Source organism: Phaseolus vulgaris, chromosome 3 (genome assembly GCF_051622355.1).
Source record: "Phaseolus vulgaris cultivar YP4 chromosome 3, ASM5162235v1, whole genome shotgun sequence".
In the NCBI taxonomy this organism is placed as follows: domain Eukaryota; kingdom Viridiplantae; phylum Streptophyta; class Magnoliopsida; order Fabales; family Fabaceae; genus Phaseolus; species Phaseolus vulgaris.
The window spans coordinates 34,577,092-34,593,598 of NC_143500.1; the positions used below are offsets into that span (position 1 = coordinate 34,577,092).

Below are 16,507 nucleotides of genomic sequence, written 5' to 3' on the forward strand. Positions count from 1 at the left end.
TAACTCACAATAATTTATTATAATAATAAATCTATTAACTAGGTATTACTGTTTAATTTTTTTATTAAAAAAAACACTCTTCTTAATAAAAATAATCATGTATTACAAGTTTTTTTTTTATGTTTAGAACTTATTTTAACAATACAAAGAAATAGTCAGAAGACATAAAACTATTTTGTATGATTTATGAATATATAAAAGAACTTGGTTAATAATTTGAAATAATTTTTTTTTATTTAAATAAAAATATTGTTTTTTCATTTAAACTTGTCAATATTAGAGTGGGGAAACCTGGGTTAATATCACACTTGTTTAACCTCTCTAGTTGTGATTGTAACTCAATAAGCAGCTTCAGTATGCAATATGTTCACTTTAAGAGTGACTTTTACAACATTTGGTTTCTTGTTTGGTAAGAAAAGGCATGTTATTTTAAAGTTGACTGAAACACCCATACACTGAAGATGTTCTGGAAAATGGTTGGTATCTCTAAAAGGCAATAAAAATCCTACAAGAGTGATTACAATATACCAATTAAATGTCCATCAACAATGCAACAATGTGTTTAGCAAATAATAGAAATGTTCAATTTAATTTTTTTTATAGTAAATTGATGATGAATTATTACTTCTTATAATAATATAGGAACACAAATGAAGAACACAAGAACATGAAAAATAACCACATACTGATGAAGAAAGAAGTCAGTAAAAAATAAAGTCTTTGTAAGGAAGATGTAAAAAACTAGTTTACAATAGAAAAGGAGATCTATTTTCGATATAGAGTGTGAAATAACTTGGTAAATTGAAAACACAATTTAATGTATTTATTTTATTTTTTATATTCTTACTTGTTATTAAGAGAGTTACTTTATTTTTTATCAAAGACTTTTTTTTTTATCTTTACCTGGTGTAAACCACCTTAGAATTCTGTCTATTGTATAATCCATTATTAAATAATGGATTATGCTTTAGTTTTTTATTCTTTGTAATATATATAATCTGTTACAAAATTATTTAAGTTTATAAACATTATTAAAAACTTGTTTTTTACAAAACAAAAAAGTTATTTTTTTTAAATTTATCCTACTTGTCAATTTGATATATTTTTAAAAAGTATACTGCTTTTATATTCTTTTTAAAAACTACTACATTTTGATTTTTTTTTTTAAATAGGAAGATCAATATTGAGTGCATTTTAAACTAGTAACTAATCTACTTTGTTGTATGCTTCCTGCTTAAGGTGAATATAATTGACTCATCTAAATTTGTTTTCTCTTCAATGTTATATAAACTTTAATAATAGCAAATCTACTTTAAGAAAACAGAGAATTTATTGTCCATATTTCTTAATCTATACAAAATATAATGTTTAACATTAAATTTGAATATTATTGAATGATTCAGGGATGAACACTAAAATTGGCAGGTAAACAAAACACAAAGAAACATCTAACCAGATAAGTCAGTTTGGTTAAGATACAAAAATTATTATTTTCTTTATCACTGAGAACCAACACTAGGAGACAAACAAAATACTTTAACTTGTAGAAATTCTAATAAAAAAATAAAATTTTGTAATGAATGTTAACTAGCAAATAATTTTTAACAAGCAAATCATAATAAAAATAATTCAAAAGATTGAAATATATTTGTTCGAAATCTTTTCAAAATACATTTTTATAATAGTGAAGTAAGGAGACTGTATTCTCTGTTAGAAATAAAATAGTCATTTTTTCATTAAAATTATCTTATAACATATAGTAAAAAGATTAATATTTCTTAATTTATATATCTTGATATAACCTTTTGAGGTCAATTTATAAGGTAGTTTATGAGCTCCAAATCAAATAAGTGTTGATTGTTATATCTTTATTGAATATGAAATGATTAAAACCTAATTTAAAAAGAAAAAAAAAATTTCAAAAAACAAAATAATTTTTTATTAGATCAAACTAAAAATAAAAAAAGAAGACTATGTATGTATTGTTAGTTGTTGAAGCAATTAATTAAACATAATGGCAAAATGACTAATATAACTAAAAAATAGTAATATAACTAAAAATAGTGAAGGTTCATTGTTTCTCCCATACATTTCACAAAGGATATAGTATATGCATAAAGTAAATTGACAACAATGTCTGAAATCTTTGAACTATGTGTAAAATTGAAGCCACAATGTTGAAATCAGAAGTATGAATATGAAACTACAAAACTTACACTAGTTTTTGTGAATTGATTTAACTAATATTATTTTGAGGGAAACCACCAAAATATTCAATATCTAAGAAAATGTCAAATATTAGAAGTTGTTTATATACTAATTTATGTTATTACTCATTTAAAAAAATGACAAATATTAGAAGTTGTATATGACTTTAAAGTGGCAACTTTCTTTTATCAGCAACTAAAAAATAATTGTAGGACATATTTGAATTATCAATAAGTACATTTATATAGATAAAATGATTACTTTTCATTGTTTAAAGACACTACTTTTCATTTCTAGAAAAATATGTCACTTTTTATCCAACTGATTCTGTTGATATCAGTTCATATTTTTTCTTTTTTGCAATTTTGATATATATTAGTTGAAATATTTATATTAGTTATTTTCAATCTCAAATTTTGTTTATTAGATTTACAATATTTTGAGAACAATTAATTTATAAACTCCTTTTTTTTAGATAAGTTGATTAATGACCAGCCTGGAAGGAATATGAATATTTATAATTATAAAAAGAGTATTTCATATTACACCAATATTTTAAAAATTGTGTTCAATTTTTATAATAAAAAATATTTGTGTATTAGTGAACAATGTTTTTCTTATATTTCTTTCAAAAAAAAATACTAAATAATAACTAAATTTAAAAATAAAAAATAATTAATTACTATACTAACTAAATTAGATATTATTTTAAGAATTAAAAATTTATTAATATTTAAAATTGGTTATATTATTAATAAAAATTATAAAATAGTTTCTAGTTGATATATAAGGTAGCTACCAAAATTTTAGTTACTAATATTTTAGATTCTAAATTAGTTTTTAAAATTTAGAAATGATTTGATAAATTTTTATTAAAAATATAAATTATTTTAAATATCAATAACTTTTTTATAAAATAATTTCTAATTTAGTCATAATTACTTATTTTTATTTTTAAAATTAATTTTTATTTAAATACTTTTTTTAGTGTTTAAAAAGTACACTACAAGGAAATCTTAAAATAGAAACCAATTTTTAGAAACCAAAATAATTAGTTGCAATAGTAATTAAATTAGAAACCATTTTAAAAACTAAATAAAAAATTGGTTTCTAAATTAGTTTCTACTATTAATAAATAGTTTTTAAATTGGTATCTAATTAGCAACCTAAGTTTTAATTATAAGTATTTAATTGATATAAAGTTATTGTTAATATAGTAGTATACGTTATATCATTTAACATTTATAAATACAATATTTCAGACATTGAATTTATCAAATATTATTCTCTGCCAGATTATTTATAAATATGAAAACATTGTTTTTTAATAGTATTTTTTTATTGATTGTTTGTAGAAGAAAATACCTTCAATAAGTGAAAGGATCTATAGACAATTATTTAGGAAATAATCCTAGTAATCTGAAAAACAAGGTATCACATTATAGTTTGGGTATTGTGTTTGATTTTTTTAGTTTGAAAATTATTTTGACCAAAGACAATTACAATATTACTATTGTGATAAATTTCAGATCTAATTATGGAAAAATAACTAGGAAACTGAAACATCTAATAGGAGAGGAGTAATAAATAAAAAAACAAAATACATTTTTAGATATTATTTAATTAAAGTTATGATGTATAATAAATTATGTTTTAAAGCAATATAAAAATCATAATTTTTATTATCCTTTATAATTAACTGATAGTGGATAATAAACATTTTAAATAAAATTCATATTACAAAGTCAACTCCATTTAAAATATAGTTAAAAATAATGATAAATAAGTTGTCAATATATTATATTATTGACTAATGATAGAAACGTGTTGTTAAGTGAAAACAACCGAGAAATAAATTATTTAAAATCTGAATTTCAGTTGATTCAAGAAGATAACCAAAACAATAAAAGAACAATAAGAGTCTAAAAACAAGAGAAGGAGACAAAGATGGTTGAATGAAGGAAACTGCATAATACCCAAAAGAAAGATGAAACCCAAAGAAAAAGAGTCAAAAACATGATAAAGTTTTTAGTTCTTAGCATAAACAGTTAAAAGTGTTCTTAAACAAAGATATGGAGACAATGTCTTAAAGAATGATTTGGATGAGATGATTTGTTCAGTATAAATAGGAATGATGAGCAACTCTAGAAAATATGGCAATTGATCTATTTTAATATAATTAATTTTTTTTTTAAACTTTAACAAATAAGTAATGCCCAAGAGACTATAAAAGAAAAGAGAATGAAAAAATAAATTATTTAAATTATAAAAAAAAGTAAAAAATATAAGTGATAAATTTTTAAATTAATTTAATTGATGTAAAAAGAGAAAATAATTCACTTTTATGCACTATACTAATTATCTTAGGCGTTAATGTAAATTTAAATATGTGAAATAGAAATGATCTCTCCTACTAGTAAAGAACAACAAGTATGTTAGTTTTGTTGCATGAGTAATTGGTTATTTCCCTAAATAATTTATTATATTTTTAAGTAATGAATCATTTTATAAGTGCTTTTATTATAACAACTCCCGACATTTGAAGTTATATAACCAACTATAAAAGAATCATAATAAATGTTTTAGCTTTAAATTGACCATAATACCGATGTAAAGCAAGAATAACAAGATTATTAATGTTCATTCCAGTACAAATAATCTGGTACCAAGAATACAATGTTATATCATCAAACCAAAGCAGCAACAGAGAGTAATTTGAGAAATGAGAAACATCAATCTGACTTTTATCCTATTTCAAGGTTAAAATAATCCTCTCTTCTGTGCATTTCAGTTCAAAGTGAGTAGATCCCTTCACAGCATTTCTCTTTCATCTTCCTAAATAATATATACATGGATTTTAAATCTTAATTTATTTTGTTAGTTATTATGTATTTGAGTGAAGCAGTTGTACAGTGAGTTGAGAGAGTGTTGGAAGAAAGTTGTTAATGAAAGAAGGCAATTAAATTAATGTAAGATAGGGACGTTAGGATCTGAAAAAGCATGTAAAATAGAGTATTAATTATGCAGAGGAGAGGAGTGTGATTAATTTAGTAAAGTTGTAAAAAATAGTAATATTGTTGTGCATGTTGGGTAGGGGTAACAGAGAAAAGAAATTGATGGGTGGTTCTGAAAATGAGGGGAAATTGGTGTGGAGTGGTGTGGTGGAAGAGTGGCGCCCAAAACAGAACCATTTCTCTTTCCTACGCAGCGGTCACGTGCGGTCTGAGGTATTTCCATCGTGCTTTTCGCTTGGTCTCTGCAACACCACCCCCACACTTCTCACTCTCTGCTCGCTGGCTGCCTCCACTGCACCACCACCACATCCCAAAACAAAACAAATAACATTAAATAAACAAAACTATTTCACTGTGACACTATCACACTCACACACACAGCCATTGCATATTTCATTTCATTTCATTGCCTAAACGAAACCTCAAATCTCAATCAAAGACTCAATCAAGACCCCTCCAACTTTGCTAAATAGGTTCGTACACAAACTTGCAGTGGCAGGCTTTCCCTCAGCCGTCTTTACTATTTATAATTAATACCCTTTACCATTATTATTTCCTTACACACCACACCATGCACAAAAGATGTGCCTCTCTCCATTCTCACCCTCTCAGATTCTTCTTCCTTTTTTTTTTTTTTTTTTCCCCTTCCCACTCGTGCCCTCTCTGTCCACTCCACAATAATGACTCTCTTTCTACCCTCATTATCACTCTTCTCAGTTACTACTCTTTTTTTTTCCTTTCCAAATTCAATTCAGCTCAAACCCCTCAACTCAACTCAAGTTTGGATTTTGGTTTAATTATTAGTTTATTAGTATTTTTCTGGGTTCTGGGTGTTTCTTAATTATCCCTTGTCAGAGGCCCTATTTACTGCTCCTGCCACAGTCTTTTCGTATGGTATTCACACCTAACCTCATTTGCCGCTTCTTCTTTGTCACTTACCATTACTGTTACTTGTGCCCCCTTCCTTAGTGCATCAACAAGGACTTCTATTACTGCCTGCTACTCCTGCCATTTCTTGTTCTGTCCATTTCACCTTCCTCTCTCTCTCTCTCCCTCTCTCCTCCTCTCTCTCTTCCATGGCCACCACTCCCACCCTGCGTTCTTCTTCCCTCCCCTCTCTGCCTCCTCCCTCCCCCAAATCCCCGCCGGAGTACCCAGATTTGTATGGAAAGCGCCGTGAAACCGCCAGGGTTCACATGCTCGAGAGGGAAATCACTTTTCTTGAGGTGGGTTTTTCACTTTTTGCTTCCTTTCCAAATTCCACTCCCCTCTCTTACACACCCTTCTTCTGTAACTTCAGTCTTCGCTCTTTGAGAATGTGAAAAGGAGGGAGTGTAATGTAATGCAACATGTTTTCTCTAACGATCTTTGATGACAAATTGGCATGGCATTTTCGTGATTGCCTTAGAGCACGAAACAGAGTAATTAATGTGGTGATCTCTGTCAGGGTTTCTGGGTAGTTTTTAGTAGTTAGGTTACATGTGAATGTAACTTTATCTTTAAAAGAAGGAGAGAAGGTTTTGAATCTTTTGACAAATTCATTGCCTCTTTCAGTGATCTTCTACCTTTGATGTTTTCTAACGGTTTGATCAATAATTTACTCTTTTACTGTGGTTAAGGTTAATGTGATGAGGTAGGTAGCCTTACTAACTTACACAAAAATGCTGTTTTTGCTTGTGAAATCTTTTAGCCGTGGACGGTGATTGATTGTTTGAAAACAATAATGACGGATGAAATGGGTGGTTTGAGAGCATTTTTGTGTAATTATTTGCCCCCCCTTCTTGTTAGATGTGGTATTAGAATAGTATTAACAACTTGTAACATGATGGCACCATTATTGTACAGTCAAACTTGCCAACTTCGTTTGAGTTTTTGCAGTTTCTTTCTGGCACCTTTTGGTGTTAAAATCAATTTACTGACAATTTTGCATCTAGCAGGAAGAATTGAAATCTGTTGAGGGCCTTCAACCAGCTTCAAGATGCTGCAAAGAGTATGTTTGTCTGTGGAGTTGCTTGAATGTCATTTAGATTATGAAACTTGAAAAATTCGTCCCTGATGTTTCAATTATTATAGCTGATTGAATGTCACACAATATTACAGGGTTGCTGATTATGTGATGGCAAACCCAGATCCTCTGTTACCCACGTAAGAACTGCTCTCATCTTTCATCATTTGTTACTGTGTCAAAGAGATCATGATTCTTATGTCTGCTTTTCTTTCAAACAGAACCAAGAAGAACCGCCGGTCATGTCGTTTCTGGAAGTGGCTCTGGTACCACATGTTTATCCCGTTCTTTATGAGTATACCAATCTTAGAAGTAGAATAATTTGGTTTCAATGCAAATAGATTAACTGTCTTTTTTTACTAAATGGTTTGTAGGATTTTTTGCATTTCTTGATATCTATGTGATGGAATACTTTTTAGTTTGTTTTCCCACACATGCAATTATTTGTTAAAATGAATGCATGACAAGGAAGAGGTTAATCACAATCTCAAGAAAAAAAAAAATTCTCTTCCACTCTTGCCCCTTTATAAAAACTTTATCTTATGTATATAAAAAACTAATGACTAATGAGGAGCACCCTTTCTGTGAAGACTGTGGTTTAGCTTTAAGGAACAACACACTTGTGCTATTCCGAACTTTTAAGATTATTTCATGTTATTTTGTCTTCTTTTTATTCTCTGTATCAAACAAACAAACACGTTTGAATGTTGCTGAATCATGCATTCTGCTAAGGGTAGTGTCTGTATACCTGAGCTGAGATAAATGGGAGTTGTCATCAGAAAATGATTGATACGCTGGTTAAATTTCATTTATCGAAGCTGCACACCCTTTCATAGCCTTATTTGATAACTATCATGATTCCTGAATAACACAAGTAACCTTTTTATGTGCAGTGGCATGCCCTGTTTTAACCTCTCTTGGATCTGCTGCTGCTGTTGCTGCTGTGAAGGATTATCTTTACCACTAAAATTGCCACGCTGCTGTGGTGACTGCAAACCATGCAGTTGCAGTTGCAGTTGTCTTCCATCCATCAAATGCTGCTCCTTACCAAAGTGGAGCTGTTGCTGCTCTTGCCCCAAATCATATTTCTGTAAAGAGAGCTGTGGTTTTGGAAATTGTTGTACTCTTCCACGTAGTTGCAATTTTGGGTATCCAACTTGTCCATCTTGCCCCTCTTGCTGCAGTTGCAAATGCACCTGCACTTGCTCTTGCCCAAGCTGTCCAAAGGTAAGCTCGTGTTGCTGTTGTACAAAGTCATGTTGGAGACCATGTTGTTTATGTTGCTAGTATACTCTTTCCAAAAGGAAAAGCAGAAAAAAGAATCTGAAGCTTTTGTTATCAAAATTGCATTCATAATAGCTAGAGTATAAATTTTGGAAATATAAAGGGTTATAAATGTTGTAAGTTAGATTGTGCACTATATGGATACTCAAAGCAAAGTAGTAGCTCCGTTTGTAATTGTGGGTCAGATAAGTTCGATCCTTTGCTGTTGTCGATCTCCAATGTTGCGCGAGTGAAATGAAAGACCCAATAATAGAAAATGGCTATTGATTGCGTTTGCCTGCTTTGATAAGCTTAATCCATGTTTGTTCCATTTTTTTAAATGCAGAAAGAAGTATAAGTGTTATATATTAATCACTTGTTTTAATGGACCTTGATAACTAAGCTAAGGGTGTAAGGGCTCTTGTTACATGTTGTAACCCCTGTCAGCTTCCTGAAAACACATAAGGATAAAGCGTTTTATCTCAGAAAACAGAAAAGAAAAAGTGTTTTCTTTTTTGTCTTATTGATTTTTTTCCCTTCAACTTTCAATCTCTGTGGTCCTACCAGAAAGTTGATGATCGACTAAATAATCAAATGGCACAGCAGGAAAATAAGTGATTGCTGTGAACTACCTTTTTCTGCATAACTGACAGAGGACACAGGACACAGGAAATGTCTTTTCATTCGGTACACCGATTAGTAGCCATTCATGGCCGAGATCGTTTGGAATAAGACCCTTCGAAATAACTAGTAATTAGTAATTCATAGGAAGCGTTAACTTTGAAATGACCGTGTGTAGTATGTACTGCGGTAGAACATGCCACCACCTTTCACTGCACGCCTGTACCAAACAGGAAGAAAAAAAAAATGCATCAATTGCACATGGGGTGCTCAGGAGCGCAAAATTGTCCGTGATCTGTTACCATATTTGTGAAATCGGTCACCAGATCCCGGGATCAGTGAAAAGCTCAAAAATATAGTCGTTACTTACATCTCTCTCTGCCTTTTTTTACTCCACCTTGTAATTAATAAAGCTTTAGTAAAAACTTAAAACACTTAAGGGAATTTAGAGTGAGATGGTGAAAATCTGAAACTTTGAAATTAAAAGTGGAAACCATAGTTGCATTATGACACGTGATGAGGTGTTATGTTAAAGACTGTCATGTTGCCAATAGCTTTTAGAATCTGTTATTACAACAAGTTCAGTCTGGAGTGATGGCAACAGCAATGTGCCTAAAGACTAGTAAAGTCATGCAGCTTCTTTCCTTTAAACTCTACACCTATGGCCTATTGCTGTTGGGCTATAAATAATAATAACAGTATGCAGTCAACAAAACCTCAAAAATATGTCCATGTGAAAGCAACCGGGCTCCTAACTTCGTGTTCTTCATTACTCCACATGATGCTACCAAATTCAGACGCAACCGAATCACTAACACTCCGATTCGACACAAACGTCACCTTGTATGTTTGGCATTCTCCCACCTCTGCAAACGAAACCCTGTTAGGATTCACTGTTATCTCCACAGTGGACGGCGTACTAACTACCACGTCATACACAGATGCCGCCTTCCCCACGTTGGTCAACGTGCGTGTGTATTGTACAACCTTATTGCTTCCGAAAACAACCGAGAAAGATGGATAATTGAGGTCACCCGGGTCAGCAAATTTTGTAGAACAATTGGCATCGGAATGCTTAACAACAAGTCTGAGATGGTCCAGGGTGTAGTTGAGGGAACACAAAAAGGCAATGTAGTCCTGTGTGGAGGCATCATAAACAAGTCCAGGTGAAAGGGCTTTTTGTGGGTTCACATGACCGGCCCCATAGGCCCATGGTGTGGAGAGTGCTTCTTCACCCGTTGCATCACGAAGCGGAGATTCTGTGTTATCGTGGGTATAAGCCGTTGTCATGAGTGCAGATTTGATCGCACTTGGACTCCAATCTGGATGCGCCGCTTTCAACAGTGCAGCCAACCCACTTATGTGAGGACAAGACATGGAAGTACCAGACATGATGTTGAACCGCGTTTTGCGAGTGTCTTCGGACCCAGATGGCCCAACAGCACCGGACCAACCTGCTAATATGTTCACTCCAGGCCCAATAACATCCGGTTTGAGTATCTGGGCCGTCACTTCATTGGGCCCACGGGAGCTAAACGCTGCCACCACAGGCGAGGGCCTCACGTTCAACACGGTCCCACCGAAGCTGAGAACAGCGGTTGGATTAGGATCCAACGAGGCATACTCTTTAATCTCATCACCCGCGCTTTCCCCCACTGCCACGGCGGCCACAAGGTGACTGTCCGCCACCAGTCCCTCCCCGCTCATCCCCGTGTTCGCGAGTATCATTCCCAGCCCGCCCGCGTCGCGCACAACTGTGCCTTTTTCCACGCGCGCGTTAAGCCCTCTGTCACAAACCACCACCTTCCCGCGCACTGTCTCAGGGTCAAGTGAGCCAGGCATGCAAATACTGCTCGACGAGTTCGACCGGTCGCTGAAATAAATCAAACCAACCGGTTTGTCTCCCATTCCTTCACCGCTGTAGAGCGAAACGCCGGCAAAACGTTTCCCGTTGCCAAGAGTAACATACGCCGGAAAATCACGGTCCAGTGTGCCGGCTCCGACGGTCATGATCCATGGAGCCACATTAGCAACAGAACCGCTCCGAGGTCCAGTATTCCCTGCCGAACACGAAACAAATATTCCTCTCTCCATTGCTGCGAAGGCTCCGATAGCGATGGTGTCAAAGTAGTAAGGAACGGAGGAGGATGAGCCGCCGAGGGAGAGCGAGAGGACATCGACGCCGTCTTGGATTGCCTGATCCATTCCGGCGAGAATGTCGGAGGCGAAACAGCCGTCAGTCCAGCAGACTTTGTAGGCCGCCACGCGCGCCTGCGGAGCCATCCCGCGCGCGGTGCCAGTGGCGTAACCGAGAAGCGTGGCGTTGGAGACGGCGGAGCCAGCTGCGATAGAGGCGGTGTGCGTGCCGTGTCCGTTACCGTCACGAGGCGAAGCAAGGTCCCTGGGCTTTCTGGCGTTACCAGAAGCCATGCGGTAGCCCTTGGAGAAACTACGAGCGCCGATGAGCTTGTTGTTACAAAGAGAAGGATCGAAGTCAGGTGCGGAGTCGCAGCTACCCCGCCAGCGCGTGGGGATTTGGGGCATTTGGGAGTCGTCAAAGCTTTGGGATTCTGGCCAGACGCCAGTGTCAAGGACCCCAATAACGACGTTGTGTGAGGCCTGGTGAAGGTCTTCCCAGAACTCAGAATGGGCCTGGAGGCCCAAGAACTCGGGGGTGCGTGTGGTGTGCAGCGTGTAAAGCGTGTCTTCGTAAACGCCCAAGACGGAGTCGGAGGTGCGGAGCGCGTGGAGTTGTTGAGGGTCCAGTGTGGCAGCGAAGCCGTTGTAAACAGAGGTATAGGCATAAATGAGAGAGTCTGAAGAGGAAAGGAGCGTGGCAGTGTACCAGTCAAGGTGCGTGGGGTGCACGCCAGGATCATGGCGCTCTTTCATGTGTACTATGTAACTCTTCTTGGCAGATACCAGTGTGAGTTGTTTGAGAAGAAGAGGGAGAAGAAGATACAAAGAGAAGACGGAAGAACGCCAAACTGAGAATGATTCCATAACTTCCTATTCTTTTTCTTAAATCAAAACCATTTCATCATCTCTTATACTCATCTCTCTTGTTTAAAAATCCCGGGCTTTTCAGTTTTTTTTTTTTTTTTCAGTTTTCCCAACGGCTTTGCCCCTTCAACCATCATCATACAAAACTCTTTTTTTAAGTCTAAGCTTCTGTGGATGAGGTCACTCGGCGGATGGAGGAACAAATTCACGTCTTCACACAAATACGCGGATTAGAGAGAGGATTACACTTGGGAACCTACGTTTTTACATTGATACCTTTATCTTAACATGTGCATGCATCACATATTTATCAGATTGAACACTTTGCAAGGAATCAAAAACATTTTGAAAAAGGTAAAATCGATTTTGCATGGAATGTGTAAATTGATTTTGTCATACACAAAAATCAATTTTTGTTGATTTTGTATGGAAAGAAGAATTGATTCTTATTTAGCTTTTAGTCATGAAAATCGATTTTCGAGACTTTGTACTCATGAGAGAATTGATTCTCATGTCTTTGTAAAACACTCACAATCGATTTTGCTCTCTTTGATGCCATTGATAATCGATTCCTCTACCTTTGTAAAACACCCACAATCGATTTTGCTCTCTTTGGTGCCATTGAGAATCGATTCTCCTTGCATTTGAACTGTATAGAAAATCGATTATCTTACTGTGTTTCTTTTTTTATTGTTTTTTTTTTTTAAAAAAAAATTATATTTATATTTTCTCTTGCTTTTCATGTTAGATCTTAAGTGGTTAGAGTTGTGTAGTTGAAACCTAAAAAAAAATATTTGATAGTACTTCAAACCTAAAAAAAAATTATCATAACTATTTTTTTAAAATATTTTTAATAACAAGGGTAAATTTGTAAACTTACATTTTACATCTTTAAGAAAAATTATAAATTTCATTTCAACTATTACATCACTCACAAATTTCAATCCAAACAACTTCATAAATCGATTCTATCATCCTTCAATCCAAATAATCTCACATTCTCACACATCTTCTCTAATTTTCACAAATTCACTCTCTTCCATCCTCACAAATCTTTTCTCTAATCCAAACACCCCAGTATGTTTTCTTACAAGTTCATTAAGGTTGTACTTACTATACAAGTTTTTACTCTTTCAAATAATCACAACCTTTTTACTTTTATATAATTTTTGGATAATCATTTTAAAATAAAAAACTTTATATATGAAAATATATAATTAAATAATAACATAAAAAAATCTTTATACAATAATATATATTATCTATTTATTTCATCAATATTTTCTTTAAAAAAATTAATACACAAGTATGTTCATGAATATTAGAGTTAAAATAAAAATATGTCAAGTATAAACACGTAAATAGCAAAGTTTATTCATGGGACTATTATAATGAGAATTTAAAGATAGAAAAAAAATGGTATTTCTATTTTTTAACTTAAGAGATTAGTGTTTGATCCAAATAAATACTAAGATTGTAATTATAAAATCAATGAATTATTCTTTTTTAACTTTTATTTTCAGACAAACCATAAATACCTACAGGGAAGAGATAGAGAATTAAACATTCAATATCAACATCACAGTGTCCATCTCACTATATCAATATATGTCTAAAAAATTTAGGTTAAATTTTTTTTTTGAATTATATTTTCAAATTCTTTTCATATTAATTTGTTTAAATTTTTTCTTGTAAAGTTAACTTTAATTTATAAAAAATATCTAAATATTTGTGAAAAAGTAGCTTATTAATAGCCATCACATTCACTAATCTTTGGATGCTACGAGTTGAGTTTGTGAAGAATATAGATTTGGAGAATATATTTTTGTCTTTATCAAAGCACAAACATGTATGTATAGATGAGGACATGAATTTCACAGCTGGAAACGCGTAACTCCTCGCAATTCTTTTCAATCTTTTGCTCATCCAAGAGAGGTGTGTTTTGTTTTACTTTAAACAAATTAGATAAGATAGATTATGTAAGTAACTCTTAAAGCCATTAAGTATTTCCTATATGAAAAATTACTTTTCAGAGTTAAGAATGTTTAGGATGTCTTTATTTCTCAATTCATTAAATATTGGATCATGAAAACATTATATAATAGGTAGACCAATACTCACTTATATGTTTTTTACTTGACTTCCTGATCAATCTGACACTATATTTGGTTGAAGATCTCACATCGATTAAAAATAAGAATATTTCATAGTATATAAGTATGTGCAAATTTTATTTTAGAAATTGATTTTATAAGGTTGAATTATGTTTAAACTTCACTTATAATAAATATAGTATCAGATTTATTTAGAAGATATTTTAACGAAATTTTTTGCACAAATTGAAAATCTCGACGTAAAAGAATTTGAGGTTAAATTAGAATTAAAATACATTTTTTAATACACCTTACAAAATTAACATGTCATTTGACAATTATTACACGATAATAATGTGAAAATCTCAATCAAAAGATAATTAAACTTTATTGAATTATGTGTGCATAATTTCGTACAACAGTAAGCCCAATCCACAATTAGATAAATCCCCTTATAACAAAATAATAAATATTATATCCAAAATACTACTCTATTGCACTCATATTTCTAATTGACTTTAATGTTGAAATTTTAATGAAAAAATATTGGATGTAGGGTTGAATATTTTTTTTTCATTTGTTTTTAAATGTATGATTTTACATTTCATTCCAAACTGATGAGTAATATTTAATAAAAGACTCCCATGTTTTTCTGTTTTTTCTCTTCTTTTGTCCTATCCATTCACGGACTTGGTAATAGAAAACAGCAATATAACAAAAAAAATTATAAAATGGAAACAAAACAAAAAATGGCACTACGACAAGGATGATCAATGATGTGTGTGCATATTATTAATCTGTTCCAGTAACAAGTTCCTTGTTAGACAGTGGACATCCCACTCACGTGTTCTACAGTGTACTGGTGCTGGATTCAAGTTCAATATTCCTTTCACAAGTATTCACGACAAAACAAACAAGGAGATAAAAAAAAACAATTTTTTTATAGGCTTAAAATTGAGCTGTGTACTTTAATTTTTGGAAAAAGTGAGATATGAAATATTTCCCAAAAGTTAACATATCATATGTATTAATTTGACGATTTGTTATAAACATTTAACTAATTATATACGTTTTACTTGTGTTTATGTTGTGTAAATAATATTATAATTATACCGATTTAATTTGGATTTTAAAGTATAGAAAAGAAGGAAGAAGGATTAAGGGAGAGAAAGGAGATTGCCTCATAATTGAGACAACAGTAATGTGATTGATTGATTGATTTTGTTGTTGATTATGCTGGAAAGTTCAAGGGAATCAGGATGAACTAATTTGCTGAACGGATAAGTCAAGTGTATGATTAAAATGAATTTAGGACTTTTAGCAACCTGTTTTTTTTTATAAAAAAAAAATGTGATTTTTAGTGATAAATATTCAAATTTAAATTGTATATGAAAGAATATAATTAAGAAATTTAATAATTTGTTATTTATTTTTTAAGCTATTATATTTTAGAATTTTTTTATCTTTTTAACTCTTTTTCTAGTCTTTTGAAGTAATTTTTTTATTTTAAAAGACATTTTTATTTTATCCTTGTAGCTATGCTTGTGAGTGTTTTGTGCTTTCATAGTTTTAATAAGTTAAAACAAATTAGTATATCAATTAATTAAATTCTTATTAATGATTTGATGTGTTAGGTGATATTTTATAAGTCTTTATCAACTTATTGATATTGGAAACTAAATTGAATATTTTTGAAAACTGAATTTTAGATGTATTGAATAACGTAGTTAAATATGGGTGGAGACTCTTGAGAGTAAATTATCAATCCAACTATTTTTATATAAAGTTTGATTTCTAACCGAACAAGTATCATAGATGTATTGAATGACATAGTTGAATATAGTTGAGATTTTTGAAAATAAATTATCAATCCAACTATTTTTATATAAAGTTTGATTTTTAACAGAATAATTGTTATGGAAGATTATTGCCAATGATATCAATTCTCTCATGATAAAAGGTAAGGTGAGTTCATTTTCAAAACTAAAGTATGACGTTTGGACTATTAGGTTCTTAAGGAGGAAGAATGGTACTCTAACCATTAGTTATAACTTTTGACCTAATAGTAAGAATTATATCCAATAATTTTGATTAGAAAACAATGAATAACTAAATATGATTTTTTTAAAACCATTTATGTTATTTTGACTTATTTTAGATTTGAATAAGGATAGTTGGAATGGACTAACACTCCAAAGTAATTATGTACATATCAGCCTTCATTTGATACTCAAAACTAGTTAGAATGATTAGAACTAGTTTATTTTTAAATGATTTTTTTTACATGAAATTTTCCAATT

The 16,507-nt window shown here is 32.0% G+C and overlaps 2 protein-coding genes across 4 annotated transcripts; one reads left to right on the forward strand and one right to left on the reverse strand.

Annotated features, from left to right (window-relative positions):
- The first annotated feature begins 5,286 nt into the window (after window positions 1-5,286).
- AGG3 (guanine nucleotide-binding protein subunit gamma) lies at window positions 5,287-8,806 on the forward strand. 3 transcript variants are annotated; one of them, XM_068607645.2, is made up of 5 exons: window positions 5,287-5,435; window positions 7,160-7,212; window positions 7,323-7,367; window positions 7,449-7,493; window positions 8,121-8,806. In XM_068607645.2, exons 1-5 carry the CDS (start codon window positions 5,292-5,294, stop codon window positions 8,512-8,514), a joined length of 681 nt encoding a protein of 226 aa, XP_068463746.1. In that variant the 5' UTR covers window positions 5,287-5,291; the 3' UTR covers window positions 8,515-8,806. The 3 variants fall into 3 exon arrangements, with proteins under 3 accessions (XP_068463746.1, XP_068463745.1, XP_068463744.1); XM_068607644.2 differs by having other exon boundaries at window positions 5,372-6,448; XM_068607643.2 differs by lacking the exon at window positions 5,287-5,435 and adding an exon at window positions 5,725-6,448 and having other exon boundaries at window positions 7,157-7,212.
- An 829-nt stretch (window positions 8,807-9,635) lies between these two features.
- Window positions 9,636-12,418, reverse strand: LOC137807165 (subtilisin-like protease SBT1.8). Its single transcript, XM_068607642.1, has one exon. It carries the CDS (start codon window positions 12,112-12,114, stop codon window positions 9,829-9,831), a length of 2,286 nt encoding a protein of 761 aa, XP_068463743.1. The 5' UTR covers window positions 12,115-12,418; the 3' UTR covers window positions 9,636-9,828.
- Window positions 12,419-16,507: the final 4,089 nt, after the last annotated feature.

What these genes read in the sequence shown, in the direction of transcription:
- AGG3 (XM_068607643.2), top strand. Translation starts at nt 6,299, where the DNA reads ATGGCCACCACTCCCACCCTGCGTTCTTCTTCCCTCCCCTCTCTGCCT. An exon ending in GCTTCAAGATGCTGCAAAGA is followed by an intron (nt 7,213 to 7,322) that starts GTATGTTTGTCT and finishes ACAATATTACAG; the next exon opens with GGTTGCTGATTATGTGATGG. An exon ending in CCAGATCCTCTGTTACCCAC is followed by an intron (nt 7,368 to 7,448) that starts GTAAGAACTGCT and finishes TCTTTCAAACAG; the next exon opens with AACCAAGAAGAACCGCCGGT.
- LOC137807165 (XM_068607642.1), bottom strand. Translation starts at nt 12,114, where the DNA reads ATGGAATCATTCTCAGTTTGGCGTTCTTCCGTCTTCTCTTTGTATCTT.